Source organism: Chanos chanos, chromosome 6 (assembly GCF_902362185.1).
Source record: "Chanos chanos chromosome 6, fChaCha1.1, whole genome shotgun sequence".
Lineage (NCBI taxonomy): Eukaryota > Metazoa > Chordata > Actinopteri > Gonorynchiformes > Chanidae > Chanos > Chanos chanos.
The window spans coordinates 14,517,516-14,544,914 of NC_044500.1; the positions used below are offsets into that span (position 1 = coordinate 14,517,516).

The window sequence follows — 27,399 nt, forward strand, 5'->3', positions numbered from 1 at the left end:
TTTTGTAAAAAGGTCAATTATAGAGTTTCACATTCCAAGATTAAAAAAGGAAAAAAATGAAAGCAATTCACTCACATTCATGTAAACAGGTGTTGAAGTAAATTAAATCACATCAAGAAACAAACGAACTTAGATACAAATATTGTCTGTATAACCATTGGGCTATGTCCCCCTTTTATACTATTTTGAAATAGCTGAAAGTGGGTGGTCTTAGGTTTGCCCTTGTGACAACTGTTGTGGTTGACAGGAGTGGTAAAAAGCATGTGTTGGTAATGTGGCTTTTAGAATGCACAAAGTATCCTCGTTAATAATTCAAAGGACTTATTTAGATTACTGCTGAAAAGACAACTCTTCAATAAGTATGGTTCTAGAATTAAGGTGGCATCCATGCACTGTTCACAGATCAAGTTTTGACACAACTAAAGTTCACAGAAACTACACATGTACACAAATTGCAGCTTTGCAAAATGGATGTTTCACAGTTAGAAAAAAAAATCATCAAAGACTTATCCATGACCATTTTCATTGTCCTAGACAGGACTGAAAGCGCTGTGTATTTAATTTTGAGAAAATGATGATCCTGTCCTGTCATTTTTTCATATGGTAAATTTTAACTTTTGTCTTGCTGTCAAGTATTTGCAATATGAACTTCCTAATAAGCTAAATCATAAAGTGAACTAAAGTGAATTGCTGCAGACTAATTGCACAATACTGTGTAGAAAACTAGGCCTGCGGGAAACAGAGTATTTTGTTATATTACAGTCTTTGAGTATGTATTGAGATATCAGCAGATCTTCATCTCCACAGCGATTTTCATGATAAACAGTAAAGAACTGTTTGTTCTAAGAAATGGCAGTATCGCTTCCAGAACACTAAAAGCAATTGTCGGGCGGACACTGTGCAGCTTTCAGAAAGAAAAGGACATTTGTTAACCTTAAGTGTTCTTTAGTAATTAAAGTTGCAGTCGCGTAAACTCTCTCCCTCTTTTTCACCCTTCCCTATCTATTTCTATCACTCTCACTCTGCCTCTCTATCCCTATCCCCTTTGATCCCAGTTCTTTCTTCATGGCCAATGCCTCCCTGCGTGCAGAACCAATGCATATCAAAGCACAAACCACTCGCTGTAACACCTAACAGATGCCAGGCTTGATGTTTCAGCGCAGCAACCCCCAGACCGTTTGCTCAAATGCTGATAATGTTTAATCGTGAGGGAGACTAGATCACCTCGGCAGGTTAGTTTCCCTGTGAGAATGGAATTCAGACCATGTCACAGGCCCCATCTGCATTGCTCCACTCGGGCACAAACTATGTTTTGTTTTGTAGAACAAAAGAAAAATAAAACTAACCATACGACATTATCAGTTAAATACGCATATCGAGTCATAACTGTTTGTATAGTCATAAATGCACGGTAAAACTTAAAAATAGCCAGGAGCCAAGTCATGAGCAGCTAATTGTATGACCATCGGTGTAACTGTGCTGTTTTTAATGGTAAAGAAACCATATTTGGTCTTGTTCGGGAGCATAAAATGCGGTAGATTCGAGTACGCAGACGTAATTTTAGTATTCTTTAATGGGAAAAAGTTATGTAAAATTATTTTAACCGAGCTCAAATTAATACTTCCCAAATTCCTTTCAGGCAGAGACACCCCCAAAAGGATGGCAGCACCCCCCGTCTGCAAATCAGATAAAATGCCAAACTCTCTGTTATCCTACAGTTCAGTTCAGCTGCGCTAAGGTTCAGCTCCAGTTGAGCTCCGGTTGTATCAGCCATGATGTAAGTCCGTCCGTTCTGTCCTGCTCGTCTACACGAAGAATCGGTCCAGGCTCCCCGCTACGGAAGATCCGCGACGCTAAAAGACTTTCTTGGCACCGACATGAAGTCTCGCTCACGGTCTCCTTCTGCCAGCCTCGGTAACTATGGTCTCTCATACCTGAACGTGGCTGGGCCTGCTCTTCTTCTTCCTCATCCCTTTTCTCTCCCTTCCTCACAACCCCTTTTTGTGTGCAAGTAACTCCACTAAGACATCACTCAGATACTTCTTTTGGTTAAGCGTGCCTCTTCGTGATCACCTTTAAATCTCATTGAAACGTTAGCATCTGTTGCCAGATTTAGGCATCACAGACCAAGTTCACTCTACAGTTTTACAAATACCTACACTAAGTTAATTTAGTCAGTCAGCTAACCTTGGTTTACTGTGGGGTTTTGGTGGTGGCTATAAATTAAATAAAATATTTGGGATGTTTTACTGTCAAAATGTCAAGACTGAGAGATGCAGATGCGTTAAATTAGCTCGCTAACGCAACTGATAACTTAGCATTTCATGTTAGCATTAGATGACAGGATAGCGTTGGCTAGGACGAGTTCAGGGGAAGGGAGAGGTATGCATATATTTCGGAGACAACTTAAAATCTGATCAAAGATCAAATACACGCTATTTTCATGAATTACAGTCCTCAGTGCAGGATTCTTTCTTCCGACGACAAAGTTAGCATTTTGCTTTTATGCTAGCAAATTTATCCTACTAAGTTACTGATGGAGCTCGGATATTGTGCTATGAAGTCATTATAAAATGGTACCGATCACATATTATTGACACTGTTGTATTATTTTGGTAATTGCACACTTTTACAGTCACTGAAATTGCTGACTTTATTTTTTTGCTCCTCTGTTTTCTGTTTTAGATACCCTGACTTCAGACCAGGTGGGTGGGGATGGACGACAGGCAACGCAGAAGTGAAGTCGCAAAGAATTAAAATAAACTTGTTTTAATAAACTTGTTTTTTAACTGATGTAAAGTTGTCCATTGTCATTTACATATAGATCAAACCTAATGTTTAATAATATAGGGCTATAAATATATTTAATAACATCCTGGCTGTAGATAAAGCAGGACATATTTTTTCACAATATTTTAAAGTAGTAATAGTAATTTGCTATGGTTTAATTTCGGTTGAAATACCATTGAAGTCCCGATCATCTTTAGTTATGATTTCAACGTTGTCTCAATATAAACCGAGGGTGCAAAAGTGATGAAAAATCAACATCGGAGTTCGACATTGATTCAATTAATTTAACGTTGACAGCGGAATGTTGATTTAACATAATTTCAATGATTGTTAGCTATCTGGGGAGTAATGCCTCATGCTCGCGAAGTTGTTCATTCATACATACTTTAGGTAATGAGGATATTGTTATTGTCTACCGTTAGCTGTTCGTCTTCTTGTTAGTAGTTTAGATGTTGTTGTATGTGTGTGTAGCAGATGTGCCTCAATTCCACCTGATTTCCAATTTATTTAACATTAGATTCATTCTGTACCGCTTGAATTTGATCGTTGTAATAAACGTGTACGTCCTTATTGGTACTCTTTGAGTACGTGATAAATTATTTCCTAGTTACTGAATGGGGTGAGCCAGGAACTTAGTTAGCTAGAAGTATTGAATTCGAAGAGTATTATTATACCTGCTACTTTAATGCTGTTATTTATATGTACGGCTAATGAAGAGGTATTCAGAATAATTTCTAGGTTCAGTGTTCAGAGCGCTGCACTATAAATAGTGTTTTTCAGAATATCTGTAATTTCACTGGGTTCAGCTTCCAAAATAAGGTTATGGTTACAGCTAATTAGTGACTTAAGTGATATTAGTATTAAGTGTAATATTCACAGTGAACCATTAACCAGATTTTCCGCATACCATTGGCACGACAATGCAACCTGAGGAGCACCAAGTATTAAAATGGGATGCTTTTTATTGTTGGAAATGTTGTAATTTAGAATTGTTTTCTTCATTTACTTATTGTGTGTTGGTGAGTAGGTGAGTAGGTAGGGGCCACAAGTGAAATCATGGGCTCCTTAACATTTTGGTTTGCCATTTGGAACGCCATTTGATATAATGTATGTTTCGTAGTAGACAGTAAGAAATCGGTAAACCCAAAGTGGATTTATGGATGTTTGCCGGGGCATAGGAAATTTGTTGTTCATCACTTGATAGCTGACATGAAATTGTCCTTTTGACAAGTTCGTCAGTGGGGAAAAATGTTTTGCTTAGAGGAGTACATGCCCCCATCACGCCGACTGATGAGTAGAGAGAAGCGTAGAGGGGGGGAGAGAAAGAATGTGTGTGAGAGAGAGAGAAGCACACAGTGCGAAAGAGAATTAGTTTGATAATGCTTCTACATAACACCACCACCACCACCGTCAACAATAATTATAATAAAAATGATAATAACAGATTTTTGTCAGACGCGCTGTTTGAATCGGTGCGGTAGTACTGTAAACCTTTAGCCTGGTGCACTGATTCATATTAGTAAACACCCCCAGTTACTCATGTCTGTATAAGTGTTTCATCCTAGGATGAGGGTGATCATTCAGAATGGATTTTAAATGATCAACATTTACCTGATTTCTCTTACTGTACGTTCACACTGAGAGCAGCGAGAGCGTCAAAATTCACTCAAGCCGCCCTGCCAACAACGCTATCGAACACTGTGGACGCTCTGACGTTGATGAAATAGGTGGGTACCAGTTCGTTCGGAATGCTTGGGCTGTGTCCGAAATGGCATACTAGCGTACTGCATACTACATACTAGCCTAGTATACACTGCGTACTGCGCACTACTCCACACGCTAGTATGCAGTATGGTACAATTACGAGACATCTCGTGTAGTGCACTACACTACATTGCCACTGTCGCCGTCCGCCATGTTTTTTGAAAATTTTCAGAAAGTTAGAGGTTACCGCGTTGCATCATGGGATGCAGTAGTCAGCGAAGTGAGCTCGGGATGGAAATTTTCGCCAGAGTAGTACATCATCCGGGTAACTGTAGTGTGCTGCAAAATTTTTATTTGTCACTACTGCATACTACTTACTACTTTTACGTCACAATTAGTATGCGAGTAGTATGTAGTATGCCATTTCGGACACAGCCTCAGTGTGAGAGTACAGTTCGGGGTTGGGTAGACCTAAGCCATGTGCACCTCACATCATAATAAAGCCCCCAGAACCACTCACCATAGGAAACAAGCATTTAGGTCTGCAGGTTCCTTTCGGCATGCATCACATTTCAACTCATCATTTTGCTAAAAACAGGGTGAAAGATTTGTCTTCTATTGACTATTTAGCTGACAGCTGCTTGTGCTCTTTGCACCAGTTCACTTAAAATGTGCAGTCATGTGTGAACTAATGGGTTTAGGAAGGGTAGTCTGAACACAGTATCCATCCTTGTGTTATGTTTTGCATTTCTTTATATTTCTTTATGATGATATGATGATGAACATTGATATTTGTGACATTCCTAAACCATTTTTGTTAAAGCATTCTTTTACAGGAAGTATCTCTCATTTCCATTAAAATGTCATTAGTAACTAATTGATTCAGATGTGCCACTTTCAGTGAAAGAAATACCTGTACTTACCACAAAAGAAATGCTCAGCTTATATGGTCTGATTCTTTCTCAAAACGCAAACAACACTCTTCCACAGGAAGGACAGATCACTTTAAAGTCACATGGGGAACAACAGCACTGCATAGTGAAAACTTTGCACATTGTTATTGATAATTACATTTTTTTATTTTTAAATAAATAATTTAAAAATGTACAGGATTTCTTGTGAGAGCTTAGGGGATAACAGAGTTTTTGTTGCGTTTTGGCCTTTCATCCACATGACAACGGCGTTTCTGTGTCCTGAAAACGCAGACTTTTGAAATTGGGATCCAGTGTGGAATCTTTTGAAAACAAAACCTTTCTGTCGCCATGTAGACAGGCGAATACGGAAACTTTTGAAAAGATGACCACACAGCCCCACTTCATGTGTGGCTATTTACATTTACATGGTGTTTTTTTTGTGGTGTTTATATATTTGAGTGGCAAAGTTACACTGCACTTACTGGTCTGGCATACATACTACAGTGTTTTCACTCATTTGTGCAAATCTGTGTGGATGAGGGTGAGCTCTCAGAACATTGTCTTATGGATGAGAAGCTTTTTAAAACGCAAAAGAAAAACATTGTTTTCAAAACACTCCATTGTCGTGTGGACAGGGCCCTAATCATTTGAAAGTTATCCAGTAGCTTATAAAACACAATATTTTATCTACACTATCTTAGTATATTCTATGAACAAGAACACTAATGAAATTGAGAAGATACTGTTAAAAAGGACAGGTTGGGCAGTAGGCTAATGGCATAGTCGTAGTTACATGTAACAGAAGAAATGTGTTTTGAGAGTGAGGTGTGAGGAAAAAAGAGGGCCAAGAGCTGATATAGACAGGGGACATTTGAGTGACTGAACTCGGCTGCAAAGAGATTGGTGTCGCATACAATTATCTGATCCCTGCTGCACATGCATTATTTTGTTTTAATAATTCAAATTTTTACTGGTAGCAAACTGTAATCTGTGGATGCATGTGATGTTCTTTGGCTTGGAGTGCAGTAAGAGGGAGTCAGTGGGGACTGTCTGAAATTTTGGCCTTGACCCAACATTAATACCATTCGCAGTCTTTTAGTGGCAAACTGTTTTCATTCAAGATGAACCAGTTTGAAGCCATTTTCATTTTTACTGATTTATAATTTGTATATTCTAAGTATTTACAAAAAGATTTGCTCTCTGGCAATACAGATTTGCTCTTTACTATCCTGCACTTTCCTATTAGACAGAATTTTCATTGCATGACTCCTTGTGCTTATTTATTTTTCTTTTTCTGATGAGGTGTGATTCATTTTACAGCAGGCATATTGAACGAGTGCTGAATAAAACTTCTCATCTTTAAGGCCATAAAGAAGTGGACTCACTGCCCTGGTGATTGTGCCAAACACAATGAAATTGAAAAGGCGAACTGTCAAAAACAACTCAAAGTCAATCTCTATAACAAAGGCTTCAGTGTAGGGACATATTGCTTCTACTGAGCACAAGAAAAGCTGAAGGAGATGCAGTGCAAGGGATCGTTGTCCTTTTGATGCTGACTTTTTGGTGCCACCAGAAGCAGCTTGTGCAGCTAATGTAATCATCACAAAACAATAGACTTCAATCGCAAAAGTGAACACTAATGTACAAAAGTAGAAAATACCCCTCATGTTGCGATGCCAGTCCTGTGGTGTCATTATTTCATAGTGGCAAAAAGTGATTTGTGACAAGTACGCCTGTGAAGATGTGGCTGTGAGAATGAAAAGATCCACAAATGGATTGAAGGAGCTTAAGATCCAAATCACAAGGATCAAAATCATTGTCCTGTTGGTGGTAGAAATAGCATCATGTCTGAGTGGCATGCAGATGGCCACATAACGCTCCACACACATAGCGGTGATGGTTAATGGTGTACAGTTTTAGGCCATCTCCATCATAATGCATAATGGGATACAAAACAACAGTGGCGTAAGTGTGAAAGTATACGAAAGAACCACCACAAAATCTGTCAATATAAGAAAAATTAAGTCCACCAGCACAGTTTGTGCAAACAATATGTATCGTGTCTCTGATCGAAATGCTTCTCTCCTACAGAATACAGAAAACAAGAGGAAGTTGATGTAGATAAAGGGCAAAACAGAAATGTGAAACAATGTCATTGAAATGGTCCTTCTCACTGGATCTACATTCACCAACTGCATCTGGTAGTCACTGCTGTTCTCACTATAGTCGCTGTCTTCCTCCATCATGCACAAATCTAAATGAAAAGTACACAAAACAGGAGGAAAAATTTTGTATTTGTATGCAATTCGTTTTTTAAGTCATATGTAGTTTTACAAACTTGTAACTATCAAGTAAATGATTATTAATTACAGCAACAAAATCAACAATCCAGCAATTTATCAGGTTCCTCCTGTGTTCATGCATAGCTCAGTTGTTACCTGTGGCATGGAGTGTATAACCTTCAGAGAGAAAAACCTTAACGCAATCTTAGGCGCAAACATTTATAGTATGTTTGGGGAGGCCGCTTTAAATATTAGGGTGACGAAAATGTGCCTCTAAAGTTACAGCTGGGAACTGGGCTGGAAGTGGGTGTACTGCATGAATGTCAATTATGTCATGATTAAGATTTTTAAAAATGTACATTTAACTATACATTTGGGACAGCTACTTTATTTTTATCAGGGTTTAATGTCTTCCCCCTTGAAGTACTGTCGGCCCTTACTGTAGGTGTGTACTGCAGCCACTGCTGAAACAGGATACATTTGTTAGAAAAGTACAGTACAGTCGGCCTGCCTTATCTGCGGTTTGGCATCTGCAGTTTTGACCAAGCGTGGTTAAAAAAAAAAGAAAAGAAAAAAAAAGTACACACATACATATACATATATATATATATATATATATATATATATATATAAATCCAGAATATTCTTGAAGAAGAACATTTGTGCACATTTTAATTTTTGTGTGTTTAATTTTTCTTTTTCAGATGCTCTATTGTGTGTTATTAATGTATGGTACATTTATGTATGTTGGTGTGTAGTATTACTGTGCAGTAAATTGTATTCTTATTCTGGCATACAGTACGCTAGAATACTGTAGTCAGCATGACTTACATGGGTTTTAGCAGTTCTTAGTGGTACCTATAGGTGGGGTTTCAAGTTATGAACACATATAGGGTGAAATTACATCATTTCATATAAGTGTCCTGAGCATCCACGGTTTTTGCCCATCCGCGGGGGGTCCTGGAACCATATACCCGTGGATAAGGTGGACTGACTGTACTTTATTAGCTTAAGAAAGTTAAGAAAGTACAAAAGTGAATATTCATAGTTAAACGGCCAATTTTGCTATTTTCCTTGAAAGGACGTGGATAATTGAGATGAGTTTTGTTTGAATCTTTGTTTGGAAGTCAACTGAGCTTGGTGGAAGTGAATAACGCAGGAACAAGAGGATGGCAAACAGTGGATACTAACAGAATAACTATGAAAGCTGTGTCCAGTTTTCAGGGATCACAGCACCATCAAAATGTTGTTCAGCAGGTTCATATTAGCATGGAATTTTTTTTTTCCTCTGAAGTCTTTTCAAAGCTCAAAGGTCATGGTATTGGATTTGTGTACCAAGTTGTTTCTATCAACAAAGGTAGCACAATGACACTGTTTTACCTAATAAAAAACATGTAATTCTCCACTGTGTTTTCTGTACAACACAAATAAAATATATCCAATCAAATGCTGGAATAAGGGGCAGTATTTAATAATGAATGAGATTTTAATGGTTCTCACAAGACTTAATTAGTCACACAGAAGCTAAGAAAACTCTAGGGGAACTATTAACAGAGTTCCCAGTTCAAACTTGGACAGTAATGCAAACAACCATGAGTCATGATTAGTGGCCGTTCCTAATGTGCTTAATGAGGTCAATGTATCGTATTGTACTGTATGCTAGGGCAAGCTATAAGCTGCAGTCTCTTATAACGCAGACTATGACAGGGTCACCTTGCCAATATATGCCGATTGTGATATGGATATGTAATTTCTGATATGGATATGTAATTAACCTAAAACAATTAATAGTCATACTATTGATAATCTGAGGCACTCATCCATTTACATGGACAAATTGTCAATAGATAACAGTTAACGTACAGCTGGATTGTGACCAAGAGAAACAAATGGACAGAGAAAATAATGAAGTTCAATTATTATGACCAAAGACAGAAAGTATACGTGTATGTACATGTAAATATGTACAAACACAAACACATGTAATTATGGGAATGTTATGAACCATATCAAGTGGATTATAATAAGCACAAGCTCTCCTAACTGTCCAGAAGAGTCATTCTTGGACATTATAGGAAGGAGCTAACTTCACTACAATCTCAATTTTGACAAAAGTATAGTTTTCTTGAGGTTTAAGTGTGGATTTTCCATCTCTTTTGATAGGAGAAAGTGGGATCATTTGAGGCCAGATGAAGTGGCATAGGTACATCACCTTCGACCTAGGTACAAGCAAAAATTATTGGCCCTCCTCACCACACGCTTCTGGATTCATGCCGATGGTATCATACATGACAAGCTGTCATACACGACATGCATGTACCAGTTCAGCAGTGCACTTGCCATTCAGCCTCTTGAAACATCAGGCACTTTTCAGTGGTTGATGGACATCATCTTATGGCCTCTCCATGAGTGTGCCATTGTCTTCTGTATAGTTCACATTGAAACCTGAGGGGCCCATAGGTAAAAGTGTGCCATATCTTAAAGCTCTTATAGAGGCAGATATTATGAAAAATGAACAGAATTGCACATGGAAGGTTAAGTGAGGATCAGAATCTGGGTTAACCCTTTAGCAGAAGACTTCTAAAACTCACTGAAAAGTAGATAGAAGCTGTCCTACAATGACCCAAAAGTACAACAAAGAAACAGATGGGAGTTCTTCTCTGCCTTTTTGTGTGTTACAGGAGATTTGTGTCTCTAGCTTCTCCCTTTTACAGTCCACACCAAAAAGGACCACTCTGAGAGAGTCAAAAAGGGGGCAGGAGGCTGATCATGCCCTCCAAGATCTGAAGAGGACTCTGTCTTTAGGTGCAGCTTCACTTCTTACAGTGGTGTCCATACTGTTCAACAGGGGCATGATTAGATTTTGTGAAAATACCTGAGGGCCAGCTTGTTGCTTTTAATTTACATATGCATTCTAAAGAATTCAGTTTTCAGTGTAATAATAATAATGTAATAATAATAACAATGAAATGGGCTGTAAACAATAACTTAACAAGCCTTGCCTGCACATCTTCTTAGACTGACTTCTTTGCTTAGTTTTGTAATCTCTCTTCACATTGAAATCTTTCTTCAATCTTTCAATAACAACAGTCTCTTGGCAAATGAGACAGACACAATAATTTCTGCTTTCAGTGAAAAAGTTCTCAGTTTTTCGTCTCTTTTGAAAGCGGCAGCCCTTGCTATCAATTTTCCACTTCTTTGCAGCCTTAGCAAATGACTGGTAGGCTACTGACCGAATAACCTATCGGTTTGTTATTAAGGGACAAGTTTAATTTCTTAATTTCTTCTTCTTCTTAATTTCTATTTTGCAGGTCTACAAACTGTAGTTAGTGCTGCTATTATGTGGTGAGCCACTTGAATAGCACAATTCACATCACCACCACAAGGCCTAATGTTGTACTGTAGCGCTGGCACCGTGGCGAGCCACTCATAGTACATTTTGGGGGAGAGGCCACAGGCCATTTAAAATCTGCCCCTGGGCCGCATTTAGGCCGCAGGCCGGACTTTGGACACCCCTGCTTTGTACTGTTGCCTCAGGGCTTTACAGTTAAAGAGAATCCCATTCCACATAAGGGCTACAAGTTATTGCTGCAATTGAGCATTAATACCACAGCTGAAGAGGAGAGCTTGGTTATTAAATGGGAATGACAATATTTCCTGCTAGGATGGGGGAATCACACCGGGAACTGACTGTGCTCCAGTGAAACTGTTGGTAAAAGTCAAGACCAAAGATTCAAAAATATGTGTCATGTGCTGCTTCTTGTCCTTTTATCCCTTCCAGTTCCAGGTAATTTATCATACTGGAGATGTTCATGGCAGGACCAATGCTGTGTTCTTATGTGACACCTCAACCATCACTGCTCTCTCGGGGAGGGGATAAACCAAAACCGTCTGAAGCCACATGCCCACACTGCAGGACCACTATCAGAAATAGTAACCAGGCAACAGAAGGATTCAGTATTTGAGAGGGTGGTCATTTAAACCATGTAGATATAGATTTTACTTTCAATGTTTAAATATACATGTCCTTTTCCATGACTGCTGAACCAAAGAGGAGCTACAGAGAATCAGGTAGCAGAGCAGAAGGGGACATTTTTCAAAAATCTGAACAACATATGCTTTAACACTGTGCCACATGTGGATAAGATAAAGGTGCATTTCTCAAGTCGAACACTGTATTTGAATGATGTTGCCAGTAAAGCTATGGGGTGGTAGGCACTGGAACAGAAGAGCTACATTGTGTTAGAAGTGTGGGCCGCAAAGTTGGTGACAGTTGTTACCATTTATTGTTAATTTGTCTTTAAGGCACTGTGGAAACTGAAGATATAGTTGTATCTACATTCCAGTGAATGTCTCATGTTCAAGTCCTGTCTTTTTATACAATATGCAAGTTGGTGGCCAATGACTAACTTCATGTGCACTGCCATCGTGGACCATGGACCTGAAGTAGTAGCTGCACTCAAGGATGTGCCGCCAACTGATCGCCATGGAGAATTTCATCCACTGCATTTCATTTCATCCATGAGCAGTGAGCACACTCATCCAGGAGCAGTAGGCAGCCGCAGCACCCGGGGAGTAGTTAGGGGTTAAAGTGCCTTGCGCAAGGAGGGGAAAGTGCTGTTCATTCACTCCCCCGCCCACATTTTTCCTGCTGGTCCAGAGGCTCGATCAAGCGACCTTTCAGTCCCAAGCCTGCTTCTCTAACATTTAGGCCATGGCTGCATACAAAAAGTGTCCCTTTGCTTTTAACTCTTCCAGGGAGAAATTTCTAATGTGAAATTTTTGAAGGAGCAAAAAATTTACTGAGAATGATTGCCAGCCAGGGGCACCGCTAGAAATTAATTAATTTCTAGCGTTATTAATAGTGTTCTATAAGGGCCCCCTGTCAGTGCTGGGCCCTTGGAGTTGACCTTCTACCACCCCACCCCCCCCCCCCACCGCCCCCCTACGCCCCTCTTATGGCGCCCCTATTGCCAGCATAATGCACAGAGAAATACTTATCAGAAATATTTCAGCAAACAAACTGAAAAGTTAACAGAACTACCGGGGGTTATAACAACAGAATTCTACTCTGTTATCACCAGATTCGCCTCCTAGAAATGTAAATTGCACCAGGCATTAAAGTAATTTTACGGTTATCAGAGCACATTGAGAGTCCAGGGCAATAGTAAGTTGAACCAGACTTCATTTTCAAATTTTGTGTATTTCTGTTTATTTGATCTGAAATAGCAAGGAATCATTCAAAAGTAATATTGAAGAAAAGAAGAAAAAAAAAGAAATAGTTTCTCCAAGGTACTTTAAGTCTCTGCTGTTTTCTACATATTTATACACTATAGTTATAGTTATATACCATAGTTAAAGTTGTTACTATAGCCAAATCATAAAACAAACTCATTGATGCGTTTCAACAATCACAAATATTTCATTTAAGCCCTTGTTTCTGCTATTCTTCTGTTATCTTCAATTCTCTACAGGCAGGAAATTGAGAATATAACATAAAATTATGTTAGTAGTAAGCTAAGGGATAGGTAGGAGAAAAATGCATGGTGAACAAAGTGGGGTGGGACAGAAGGGCAACAGGTCATACACACAGACAATATCTGAGTAACTAAAAAAAAGAGAAAATCTCTCACATATACTTTCCTGATAGAGGTTTATCATGTATTATATTTTGTTTGAATGTTCATTGGCAGAGGATATCCAGAAATGTCTATGTATGTCATTTTTTGCCTTGGAGTCCATTTAGAGGAGATTTCAGAGACCATCTGGAACCTCTCCTTTTACACTGCAATCAATGGTTCCACTTGACAAACTAATTTCTGCAACATTGTTAACATTTTTACTCTAGTTCATTCAGAGGTCGCACATAATATGTATTTACAAACCATTTTTTTTACCTCTATGACAATACAAACTGACTCTTTACTATCCTGCAATCTCTTTTAGATCAGATCCTGGGTCAATTTCCAATCATTACTTTCCTTTTAGACAGAACTCTGGGTAATTTCCATTACACATCTCATTGTATTTATTTATCGTTCTTTTTCAGTGGAGACAGGATTCATTTTACAGCACATATAGTAAACAAGTGCTGTACAAAACTTCTCATCTTTAAGGCCATAAAGAAGTGGACTCACTGACCTAGAGACTACACTGAATAAAAGGAAATTGAAAAGGCGAACTGTCACATACAGGTTAATGTCAATCTCTATAACAAAGGCCTCAATATAGGGGCATATTCCTTCTATTGAGCACAAACAAAGCTGAAAGAGATGCAGTGCAAGGGTTCGTTGTCCTTTTGATGCTGACTTTTTGTTGCCACCAGAGGCAGCCTGTGCAGCTATTGTAATCATCACAAAACAATAGACTTCAACTAGGATAATGATCACTAAAACACAAATGTAGACAATACCCCTCATGTTGCGATGCCAATGCTCTGGTGTCATTATTTCATAGTGACAGTAGGTGAACTGAGTCAGATACTCCTGTGAAGATGTGGCTATGAGAATGAGAACATCCATAAGCGGATTGAAGGAGCTTAATATCCACATCACAAGGATCAAAATCATTGTCCTGTTGGTGGTAGAAATAGCATCATGTCTGAGTGGCATGCAGATGGCCACATAACGCTCCACACACATAGCGGTGATGGTTAATGGAGTGCAGTTTGTGACCATCTCCATCATTATACAAATTGGGATACAAAACCCCATTGGCAACAATGTTAAAGTGGATGAAAGAATCACCACAAAATCTGTCAATATAAGAAAAATTAAGTCCACCAGCACAGTTTGTGCAAACAATATATATCGTGTCTCTGACTGGAATGCTTCTCTCCTACAGAAGGCCAAGAACATGAGGATGTTAATATAGATAAAGGGCAAAACAAAAATTTGAACCACTGTCATCGAAATGGCCCTTTCCACTGGATCTTCATGTATCAGCTGCATCTGGTAGTCACTGCTGTTCTCATTATAGTCGATGTCTTCCTCCATCATACACAAATCTAGATGAAAAGTACACAAATAATAAAACAAAATTTTGTATTTGCATGTGATGTTTTTGTATATATATATATATATATATATATATATATATATATATATATATTATTTATTGCAATTTTTCTTAAGTCTTAAGAACATGAAGCAGAGGTAAAATCTATGTAACGAAGAAGTGATTTGTAATAACAGAAACAAAAAACTTCAAAACCCAACCCAACTGAGATATGCCAAAAGACCTCCTCAGGTTCCTCATGTGTGCATGTATGCTCCGTTGTTACCTGTAGCATGGGTTATATAGGCCTTAGATGAGAGGGACACCTTAACACATTAGGTGGTCACAAACATTAGCCAACACAAAAGTTACTGACATTAATTAGTCACATTGCTCAGTCAGTAACATTTATAGTGTTTTTGAGGAGGCTGTTTGAATACTAGGGTGATGACAACATGCCTCTAAAATTGCAGGTGGGAACTGGGGTGGAAATGAGTGTAGAACATTAATGTCAATTATATCATGATTAAGATACTTTTTTTTAAATATACATCACGGGCACTTACTTTGCAGTCATCAGAACTCAACTTTCTCTTTATCTTGTCTCTGGACTTGCTGTATGACCTTACATTCTACAACTTCCATCATGATTTGACAGTTCTACCTCCTTTGTACGCATGTACATGATAAATAATGCTTTGCAATATATAGCACACACCCAAACTAAATTGTTTATTGTTTACTGACCGCATTTAGTCCAGCCACATATGAAATAGGGATGCATTTGTTAGGAAAGCCCAGTATTTTATTAGAAGGGAGAAGGCAGTCCAAAAATGATACGAGTAACCATTCATAGATAACTGGGCAGTTTTATTAGTATCTTTGAAAGGAAGTGGTTCACTGAGACACAGTTTGTTGGAATCTTTTGTTTGTTGGCAGATGAGGTTGTTGTAAGTGGAAGTTAGTTAATAATTCAGAGAGGACAAGAGAATGGAAAACAGTGGAGACTAACAGAATAATTACGCAAATTGTCTCTACTTAATCTAGAGCACCATCAAAATATTGGCGTGGAAAACGTGTTTGGGTTTTTCAAGTCTTTAGGAAGATGTTAGGAAGCTTTGAGATGATGACCTTGGAGAGGAAATGACAGAGGATCAGTGGGAAGCAGTGCTTGATTTGGCACACACTTCATCCCCTTGTGGCAGGCACTCCTCGATTCAGCTCAAAATTCTTCCAAGAGCACATTTGACCAGGTCAAGGCTGGCAAAGATTTTTCTCAAGGTTGACCCCTCATGCCCTCATTGTAAAGTCAACCAGCAGATTACATACACATGTTTTGGTCCTGTCCTGCTCGCAGACATTTTTCATGCCTATACCAAGATGTTTAAAAAAGACATCCCCCCAATCATATCTGTGCCATATTTGGTTTCACTCGAGAAACTCATTCTCTTAAAGGCAGGGCCCATGTTCCCGTGGTATTCTCGTCTTCTGGAAGGAACATAAACCACCTATCTTCACTAGGTGGTTCCTTTCTTAGAGTACTATGAGAGCTTACAAATCTCACTAAATGAAGTGGACTAGAATGACAAAGTCATAAGACAGCAGAGCACCACCCACACACTTTTTTTCTTTTCTTTTTTTCCCCTCTTTTTTTCTCCTTTGTGTTTAGGCTATGTAATTGTATTATACTATTGTATTGTATTGTAATAATTGTAAAATTATATAATTGTATTATACTACATTGTATGCATTACTGTTTAGACAAGTTCCCATGGGGTGGTTGTGAGGACTGGACTGGGTGGGATGCAGGACAAAGGGCTGAAGGAGGGGATAGAGAGGGATGGGAAGTAGGGCGGGTGGTTGGGCTATGTTCTACTTGTAATTGTTTCAATAATTTTGTATTTTCATACAACTGTGCCTGAAATTTTTCCTGTGAACAAATGTCTTGGGTTTTCCAAAAATCAATAAAAATTGTTGAATGTAGAAAGGCATCATCAAGGCCATGACTTATTAAACAGCTCAAAAAGTCTCAATAATGCCCTCTGCATTAGTAGATCCAAGTTCCACCAAGTCTAAAGAAAAATAGTTGGCTCAGAATTATTAACTGAGCACCTTAGGTACACAACCAGGCAAGACTTCTTGCTGAAAGCAGTGCTCTCATCAATGAGAATAGTGAGTTTTGGCCTAGTAGACTTCATGTGATATCTGCACATGTGAGTGCGGTACTCTGCCAACGTTGAGACCATTTGACTTTTGCAAGTCAAGAGGTTCTGGATGGCCTATTATGTTTTGCAATATAATAAGCTGCTCTGAATATGGATTTTTTTGAGGTTAACTCCTCTTGTGCCTTAAGTAAACTTGAATCTAACTCATTGCCTCATCTCTTTTCAAGTATTGCAACTACCTGTCTGTGACTCTGAGGACTTGTGTTAATGTAGCTTCTATTGAGGCTGTATTTGTAATTTGCTGATTGTTCAGAGCAAAGTATTGCTCAGAGAACATTTATGCTAGCTATGTGTGCTTCTTTAAAAACAGTTAATTAACATTATTTGTTCAGGACTGAATTCTAACTGGTCAAGTAGCAAAAAAGTGTATTGCTGAACCCTGCAGCATTATCCTGTACTAATTACATTACTAAATAATTAAATATTCTAAACACAAAAAGTATTTTCACTATTTTCACTCAAATGATGAACTACAACACTATCAAATTACTATTTACAATAAAACTAAACTATGAATCTGTCACGGCTGGAGTGGTGCAGGACTCAAGCGCAAGACACAAAGATTGTAGTGACAGAAGGAGGGCTTTACTTGCAAAAATGAAGATAAAAATACAGGTGCAAACAGGAACAAAAACCGGTAACAAAAGGTGCAGCCTAACAGTGTGCATACAAACACAAACACCGATAGACAAAGGACAGGTCAAACACAAGGGTTTAAATACAAGAGGAGAACTAAAGAGGGCAAACATGATTGGATGAACTAAACAAGGGGAGAACAAGGTTAATAAATGCAACAAACAGGATCAGATGAGGGGTGGAAACACACACGGAAGAGGAGCACAAGACATTTCAAACTAAAAGTCCAAAATGAGGTGCAGGCTGTGACAGAATCACGCTAATATCAATGTTACAAATATTCTAACTACAAAACTAACCACTAAACTATTGATAAAACTAACTACAATGATAACCTAACTATAAGTCCGTCCAATTTCCACCACAACTGTCCCACAAACTAAACCGTCACCTCAGAGTATTTAAATGTTAGCCGCCCTGTTCTGTTGGATCACGGTGCGTGAACATTGGAAGCTTCTAATCATCATGGCATCAGCTGGAGGGAACACCACGCTGCAGCACACAAAAATAAACTTGTGTGGCCGGGTGAACATGGGGAGAGATTGTTCTTGGGGTGGTTAGAGTACTGTCGCTTTAAGAACAGTTTAGTAGTAAATCCCGCGAGAGCGCAGTATTCCTGTGTTGCATCATGCACAGCAGCGCGGAAAGAACTAGAGAGCTAGGTTGCTGAGGTCCGTTAGAGAGGCTGGTTGTGCGAGGTCCCCACCACGCTGAAGGAAACCCTAAGCAGCGGGCAGCGTAAGTGGTGACCGAATGTACTAGTGAAAGAAAGCATCTAATGCTTATTGTATATATTGGCTTGTTCCGTTGGCTTTGTTCATTTTATGCGCTCCTGTTTAATGTAGAGACGGAGTGCTGTGCGAATTTCCGAGTTGAGTGGCTAGCGAACAGGCTGCACACCGGGGGGAGAGTGAGTTTCCGATTCTTTTCTAATAAGTTGATACTGAGTTCACGGAGGAATGTTTAAAAAAAGTATATTCGGTTCACGGATGTATGTTCCCAGCAAACTTATGTGCGTTGTAGTACAGTAACTGTACCAGTTAATTGATTTTGTTGTATTTCTGTTTTCTTTCTGTATTTAGAAGTGTGCTGCTACTGTTGTCTGTACACCTCATAACTTTACAAAATTAACGCTGTACTCCGTTGGGTGCAGTCGGGGAATAAAGACCCACAACAAAAAAATATAAGAATTGTGTGTCCGGTCCCCTTATTCATGGCCAGGCCACACTTGCTTGACATTATTATGTATGAAACTGCCAGTCAGATTTATTTACTTATTAATCGAAGGTGCTGGAACACTGTTCTGGATCGTTGCGGCCCACTAATAGAAAATAGAAAATGTAGGCACAGCTTGGAAATTAATAAATGTGCATGGATGTTTTTACAAAATATGTATGTCGCAATGGATTTTCGTAAACAAAGCTGTGTCGGGTGTGTAGGCTTTTAGAGTAAATAGAAAATCGACAGCTGTGTAGTTTATTTACAGTAAATACTTAAGAAAGAATGAATTATACATTATACAAGATAGATACATGAGATCGTGTATACAGTGAAAAATGTACTAAGTAAATAAATAGATAACAAAGTACTTTTTGAGCTATTTAGTATTGTATGTGTCTGGATGCTGTAACTACTTTTACACAGCTTGTTCAAGCAGGGAATGTTGTACCTCGCAGTTTTGTGTTCCCATTTCAAGTGGAGAGATATTCGACCGACAGCCTAGAACAATAGCCTAGGAGTGATCCCAACACCTTCCTAACGACCGCGTCATGAATCACTTGGTCCACCAACTCAGAAGTTCCCTTTAACGTAGACCAAAAGATTGTTTGCCAGTGCCAACGAGGTGAAGAAATTTTCGGCCTACTGCCATCTTTCCCTAGGCAGGGAATTGCGTTCAACATGTACTTTGTTTCAACGTCAGCGGCCACCCAGAATTTAATAGCAAATTAGCCCAGTTTAATGGCCATGTACTGTGTGAAACGACACAGTAACGACTTGATAGGGAACAGTTGTTCATCTACAGTTGTTCATCTAGGTGTGTAAGAGGCAATACTTTATCGAAAATCTAATATCGAAAATGTATCTGTCACAAGGTGGGCAGCCCTTGTATTCTTGTCATCAAAGCGCAGATAGCGCATGATATCTTGGAATCTCTGTCGAGACATCTGTCTCTGAAAATGGGATTCCCAAGTTAGCAGACCAGTAGTCATCCGGGTTCATGCTTTTACCGCCCGTAATACCTCTCAAATAAAGGAGATCCGCAGTTTGAACTTATCAGCATCATTTCGATCAGTTTCTGCTTCATAGTATTTCTGAATCTTTCACCACATTTCTGTGTCAATCAAGCACACTAAACTGCTCAATGGACTTGTAATATTGTTCTTGGCATAACATGTGGGCCCTGGGGTTTCTCTCTTGATATTGCACTCTCGCGCTCTAGCCCGAGGGTTGCCAGCAGTTTGTTCAACCCATACTGTGCCGTCTCTTGCATAGGATGTTATTATATTGAATGAATTAGCATTCGCAAAATTCCTGCCAACTATCTAAGTCATATAATAATTAGTTACGCCCCTGTACGTGAAACAAAAATGCGTTTATTATACGTTTATCCGCTTTACAAAACATTTGCATTTTAATATTGTAAATTATTGTTGCAGCTCTAAAATAATGTAATGTCATGACATGAGAATAAGGCTTACCATAGTCTACACACGAACTATCAGTCATATGATTACTAATTACGCACGGTTCAAGTAGGCTAGTGCAAAAGTTAGTGACAATTGATACGCCCATGTAGGCCTACATGAAACAAAAATGCGCTTGATAGTTATTAAATTATTGTCGTCATTTTTGCATATTATGTAATATTAATTAATAACTCTAGTAACTCTGGATAAATATATATAAAACCCTGATATATATATATATATATATATATATATATATATATATATATATATATATATATATATAAAAACAGACAACTAATACAAGCGAACCCTTGCAACATCTGCTGAGAGAAAAGAGAATCGCAGCCTTGAAAGGCAGGAAACAACATGGCCGAACGCGAGGCTGACGGCAATTTGACAGAAATAGGAGCAAAATAGCTTTAAATTAGCTCGTACTGGGGTGATTTTGAAAATTTAAGGATGCTGGGTGATAAAACGCACAAATCTAGGAAAAGTCATGAAAGGAGGGTGCTGAAATTTGACGAGTGCAAAGATTTAATTTTTTTTTTTTGGTCACTGTGGTCAGATGACCGCCGCTCGGCGCTTCTAGGTATAAGTAAGTGAAACCAGCACGGCGCGTCTAGTAAGACGTCACAGCAGTCAAATGACCGGCGCTCGGCGCTTCTAGTGTTAACCCATGCCTGCACATGCATCCAGCCTCTTCAACAAATCATGACAGAATTCCACATCCACCCATAGATGCAGCAGGTGGGTTCCAGTTTGGCAAACTACTGGCAAGCTATGACAGATGCCCTAAAATTTGCTGGGAGTTCCTATTACTGTGCTCCCTGTACTTCACATTTGAGGGGATCCGCGGTGACAGTGACAGGAAGGGAGGGGGGTGCTGGGCCACTTTTAGATCCAGTCACCACGGGGACACTGGTGCTGGATTAAGTCACCTCAGAGGCAGCACTTTCCTCTGGATCTCCAGTCCCTGGTCCTGCTCCTGTCACTACAACCACAGAGGCTGTCCTTGTCTCTGGGTCTCCTGCTCCTGGTGATGTCGCTATAGAGGCTGTGCCTGCCTCTGAGTCTCTGGGACCTGTTGCCACAGAGGCAGCACTTGCCTCGGGGGCCCTTGCTCCTGGTCCTGTTGCCTTAGAGGCAGCACTTGCCTCTGGGTCTCTCCATCCTGTTGCCTTAGAGGCAGCACTCACCTATGGGTCTCCTGCTCCTGGTCCTGCTCCCGTTGCCAGAGGCTGTGCCTACCTGTTGGCTCCCTGGTCCTGCTCCCTTCACCATAGAGGCTATGCTTGCGTCTGGGCTCCCTGGTCATTGCAGTGGCCACTCCCCCGGCCCCTGTTCCCATCGCCTTGGAGGCCCCTTCCCCAGCCCCTGGTCCTGTTGCCTTGGAGGCTCCACCAATGGCTACTGGTCCCATCCTTGACTCTGCAGAGGTCCCTCCCTCGGCTCCTGGTCCCAACGCTTTGGAGGCCTCTCCTCCAGCTCTGGCTCTGGCTCCTGGTCCTTTCCCTGTTGTTGCAGAGGTCCCTCCTGTTCTTCCTGGTCCCTTCCCCGCCTCGAGTCTCTGGACTACCCAATCTCGTCTCACCATCCGCTTCCACAGCCTCCAGACCGCCCAGCCCTGTCTCGTGTCCTGGCCCCAGTGTCTGTCTGTGTCCTGCAAGAGTCTCCTGGTCCACTTGGCTCCCCAGATTCCCCAAGATTGTGCATCCCGTGGCAGGAGCTGCACGTTTTGGGGGGTAGGGTGTCATGCCCTGGGCCTCTCTTTCCCCCCTTTAAAGGTTAGTTTCGATTAAGGTTTGTGTTGTGTTGTGTTGTTGTCAAAACTGTGATTATCCTACACATGCATCCAGCCTCTTCAACAAGTTGTGACACTTTCATACCTCAAACCACTCTTCTATTTATCTATACATAGAAAGTCATGCTTGTATTTATCCATGATTTTCTGACATTTTAATAATTTAACTATGAAAAAAAAAACATAAACTGCAAAACTTACAACTGAAAGCTAAGCACCCACTCTTTTCCAGTTCCAATCTTTAAAGTCTCTTCAAAGGAATAATGGGAACTTAAATCTGTGACCAGAGATTCGAGATGCAAGACAACAAAAAATGATTATTACTGTCACAGATTGAAGGAAGTTCTGGATGCATGTGCAGATTTGCTTTGTTTTATTTGAACAAGATGAAATTAAAGATGAAACAAAAGACTTCTGGGAATTTACAGGTTTCAGGATTGCAAACTTCAGATTAACATGACACACTGACAAGACAATTCCATACAATCCAAGAAGGAAAAACTAAGAGTATTTATACTGAACAGAACGTTACATGTATTCATACCGAACCATATGGACGTTACAGTTCGGTGCATGCAGTCATACGGAGAATACAGGACAGCCTATGTGCGAAGATTGATGAACACAATGTGGAACCGAATTTCACAAACGCGAGTCTCTCATTTCACTCTCTCATGGTTTGTTCTCTTCTCTATAAGATTTGGGATCTGATTGTGGTGCAAACATATGACATAAGTTTTCAAGGACCTTATGTCCTTGTTTACTGATACACTGTGGTAAGAAATAAACTGCATCTCTTAATGAGTAATAGATGGCAATGGTGGCTGTCAATAGCCTGCGATTGGCTACACGCTGCTGTGGGCGGCCATGTGCAGTTGTGACGTACAAACACATGGAATTCAGAATGGGTTGTAGAAAAGCTTGTTTTCTTCACATATATCGAACGGCTATAGGAGGAGAATGCATGTTTTCATACATTAGGCGCTTTTGGACCAAACAGTTCTAGGGTCTTATTTGACAGGAACTACCCCCTGAGGAGCTTCTCCTAGAACTACATACGTTCTAGGGCTTTTTTTTGTTTGCATTCGCACCACCAGTAAGAACGCTGAAGAGCTGTTGTTTATGGCTAACCAAGATAGCTGCACATTTTTAAGTGCAAATTTAATGACTTTTAAGACCTTTTAAATACCTCTAAAAGAAAAAAAATACTATTACTGCAGCAAAAGAAATCGACAAACTAGACTACAGTATACACAATGAATGAGTTTTATTGAATTTCAATGACGGAACAATTGAGTGCACATTAGATAACATATAACTGCCCTCTTATTAACGAAAATAAAACTGTATGGTGATAGACCCAGTCCAATGGAAAAAAAAATGTTCCCCTGCATTTACCACGGGAGTAGCAGTAAACGACTCAATGGGCATAATACTTTTCACGTGCTAGAACAGCGCTTGTGCTTGATGCTTGTGTTTTTTTTTTTCTTTTTCCCCGCCGCAGCCCTCAAATCGTAAGCTGGATAAACACATTCTTATTTTAGGTTAAAATGCGGATCACAGCCACACAAGCGGACACACAAGCACCTACCGAAGCGGCGTGTATGCTATCTCTTCAATGTACAAATATACATTGGATGTTGCACAAATGGTCATTGTTGGAGGATATAAAATACCGGGTAAAATAAAACATAAAAACTATGTCTCCCCTCTTACAGTTCCAGGAATTAAGACATTTTTAGACATGAATATCAAAAACTAAATGTAAGACTTTATATTTTACACAGATCTTTAAAAATGGCGGTTGCAATCATTGTATACCTACGTCTGGACCAATGGCCGTATACGTATGTCACAAGGTTCCTATTGTGCTGCGAAAGTACCTACCCTGAAGTAGGAGCTAAAAAAGCTCCTCAAAATGGTGTTCTAAGAACTATGATCGTTCTAAGTTCCTGCGGTTCAAATATGCGAAAAAGGGGGTACTTTCTCCAACAGTTCTAATAACTATGGAAAAGTTCCATCGGTGCGAAAGCGCCTATTGACAATATTTTCATAGCACAGTCATCTCAGAGAATTTGAAAGGGCAAGGAAAATTGTGATTTCCATTTTATGGCACCTTTAATCTTCATGAGGGACTATACGACACCAGGCAGAACGAACTGTAACTTGCACTATTGTCTGTTCAAAATAAATTAAAGAAACCTAGCCTTATGCATTTTGGGGTTTTTGTTGTTTTTTTCCCGTTGTACCAAACTCGTACCGAACCGTGACGTTCAAAACATGTTGTGAACCAACTGTGTGTACTGTTACACCCCTAGAATTTGCCTTTTTGACTTCTAAAATGCTTCAGTTCATTATGACAAATGTTTTACTTCAATATCACTACGTAATTGCTGCTAGGGCTGCCACTACCCACTATTTTTGTATAGATTAATCTATCGACTAGCTGAGTTGAACTGTCAAAAGAGTAATCAACGATTCAACTCATTAAAAGATTACTCAACTACTCGGCTCAATTTGCATCGGTTTGAAATACTGCTGTTGATGCGTTTTCATCGTCGACGTCATGGATTACCTCGACTACTCGCGGAAACCCTAATTAGATCAGTGCTTAAAATATCTGAAAGGGATTAAGAAGTATATATCTGGACAGTCAAGAATGTGATCATGATCTTATCATTATCAGTAGGTTATCTCTTCATTAGACTGCATAAAATAACCTGCAATCATTACATACATTACATTATTAAAAGCTGAAGAACTGCACTGATTGCGCTGCGTGATTTTAATTAATAAAATACATGCTGAATTACATGTTGAAATAAATTTTCTTTTACTTTCTGTTAGAGTTCTTTGTCAAAAACTATATTGTACTTGATATGGGCTTAGCACTGGAGAATGGAAGCATGCATGAAAGAATACCTCTTCATTAAACCTATAATAAGATAATCTGCAATTATTTCTGTGATGGTAACTTTTGAAGCAGTAGTCTTGCCCAGTGTACTTCTGGGCCATATGAGATGGATTTTCAAATGTGCACATGTACAGTGTGTGAAGATCTGACACTTAAAGTTGATCCCAACAGTCTTGTATTGCGACAATGTCTCCATTATTTGTTTTTCTTAGTTTGCAAGGACAACATACAATCAGCACATCAGTTTTCATATCCATATAAAGTGGTTGGTTAGATCTAAATTTTATCTGTAGTCCATGGTAATAATGATAGCTGTAGGTACAGTATTAATTTGCTCCACATAGTTTAGATGGGCAAGTGCACAGAAAAGGTGAATAAAGTTGAAAAACTTGATCTGCTGAGAAATTAGGATTTAACTTCATGTTCTACAATTTATTTGTGTAGCTGGATGTTGTAGAATGTGTAACACAATAACATGAAGATAGTTAAAACTCTTAACTAATTTAAAAAGAGGCTTATGTAATTTTTGTAATAAAAATGCAAACATTCAGAACTGTTCATTTACTGAAGAAGGAGCTCCTACAGTAATGTACAGAAAATCACAATACATATGAGGTTCATAGCAAGGCAAATAAGACACTGAACAGATCCCATTTGGTTTCGGCAACAGTGGTTCATAAGAGCTAACATGCCCATGCAGAGGTAACAGATTTTTCTGTGGGATAAATCTCTCAGGGGAGAAATTATTGTGTGAAATAAAATAAAGCAATACATATGGAAGGGCAAAAAATATTTAATCAAGACTGAAAGGGAGTGTTAAAATAACCCAGTCTATTGGGTAAGTAACAGTATGCAGACTAGGCCTAAATAAATGCTTTTCCTTCAGGGACAAAAAATTAAGAGAAAATTAAGAGTTTTCAGCTCAACTATGAATTCAGCATTGTCTGCTTGGGAAACATCCATATTACCACAATTAAATTTCACAAGGTGCAATAGCATATTTTTTATGTATACAGGGCTATTAGGAAACGGTGTGGATTGGTTGTGTTTTGACAGTTTTCAGTCTACACAGATTTGCATCAAACACAGCTGAAACCACCTTTGGAAGACCAAACAAGGCGTGATGTTTAAAAAAAAGGAAAAACTTTTCATCTCTCAGTCCATAAATGAGTGGGCTTAAACAGCGTGGGGCGATAATAAACACAACAAAATTGGCATATCTTACATCAAGAAACAGCATAAAATTAATCTGCAAAACTGCTAATTCCACATATGGGCTTAAAAGCTGAACTAAACAGAGGAAGAGCTGAAAGGCATGAAGAGCCACTGTTCTGAGACTCTTGTATGTTGATTTCTTATTGTCTGAAGAAGCAGCTCTTGCAGCCATCATAATTTTAATATAAGTGAACACAATAATGACAAACAAACAGATGAAATATAATTGTAGAAGAACTGCTCTTAATTGAGCCTGCCAGGTAAATGTGAGGAGCACCTCTACACTGCACACAACATAAGACAACATAATGTGAGATGGGTTAACAGCTAGAAATCCAAACAGATTAACAAATGATATCACAGAACTGATAGTCCAAATGATCAGAAGACCAATTTTTCTGTTTCTGGAGTTGGAGATGTCAGCGTGTCTTAGTGGCATGCAGATGGCCACATAGCGCTCTAGGCACATGGCCACCAGTGTCACAGGAGTACAGTCGTTAAGCCAGTTCATAAGCGTGCAAAGTATACAACATGGAATCATTGGAATAAGAATATTGTAATAAATCCCTAGTAAAGCCAAGTCAGTTATCACCATGAGGACAGTATCACTGAAAAGTGTCAGTGCAAACAAAACATATCGAGTATCTTCCCTGAAAATTTCTTTTTTTAGGAAGGTAAAAATCATGAGAGAATTCACATACAGGAAAATCCCAACAAGTATCTGAACAAGCAGTACTTTCTGGCTGAAGGGTTGGAATAAATAAAATGCAACACTAATGCTCATATTGCTCGTATTAACTGTGCTCTGCATTTTAAAGCAAAAAAACCCCCCTCCTATAGAGCTTTACATTTTGCAGTGTCATGACAGAAAAAGGTGGGTTGATAGCAAAATATAAGTTATTGCCTCATATTCATTTACACAGAGTATAAAATAAAATGAATTGTGTTTAATAAGGCAAAGGCAGCATGTGTACAGGCTGACACACAGTTGTTCCGTAGTGACGTTTGTAATGAGGCTGTTGTCTATTTATACTGTTTTGAAAGATCGTAATGTGGGTGGAGTTTTTTGCCCTGTGTTGCAACAGCTGCCATCAACTGGTATGGTAAGCAAAATGAGAATGGACCTACGCTTGTAAAGTAGAGTTCTCAATGTTCATAAATGATGAGTCTTTGGCCACTACAGTGTGATCAAAAAACAAGATAGTGGCACTGTTACGTGACCATTCATACTT

The 27,399-nt window shown here is 39.2% G+C and overlaps 2 protein-coding genes and 1 pseudogene across 2 annotated transcripts; all 3 read right to left on the bottom strand.

The window, feature by feature from the left end:
• Positions 1 to 6,688: 6,688 nt before the first annotated feature.
• LOC115815107 (odorant receptor 131-2-like) lies at positions 6,689 to 7,651 on the bottom strand (annotated as a pseudogene).
• Positions 7,652 to 13,722: 6,071 nt separating this feature from the next.
• Positions 13,723 to 14,685, bottom strand: LOC115815108 (odorant receptor 131-2-like). The gene has a single exon (XM_030778072.1). The coding sequence runs from the start codon at positions 14,683 to 14,685 to the stop codon at positions 13,723 to 13,725; it is 963 nt and encodes a 320-aa protein (XP_030633932.1).
• Positions 14,686 to 25,973: 11,288 nt separating this feature from the next.
• Positions 25,974 to 26,978, bottom strand: LOC115815109 (odorant receptor 131-2-like). The gene has a single exon (XM_030778073.1). The coding sequence runs from the start codon at positions 26,976 to 26,978 to the stop codon at positions 25,974 to 25,976; it is 1,005 nt and encodes a 334-aa protein (XP_030633933.1).
• Between the last annotated feature and the right edge of the window lie 421 nt (positions 26,979 to 27,399).

What these genes read in the sequence shown, in the direction of transcription:
- LOC115815109 (XM_030778073.1), bottom strand. Translation starts at nt 26,978, where the DNA reads ATGCAGAGCACAGTTAATACGAGCAATATGAGCATTAGTGTTGCATTT.
- LOC115815108 (XM_030778072.1), bottom strand. Translation starts at nt 14,685, where the DNA reads ATGGAGGAAGACATCGACTATAATGAGAACAGCAGTGACTACCAGATG.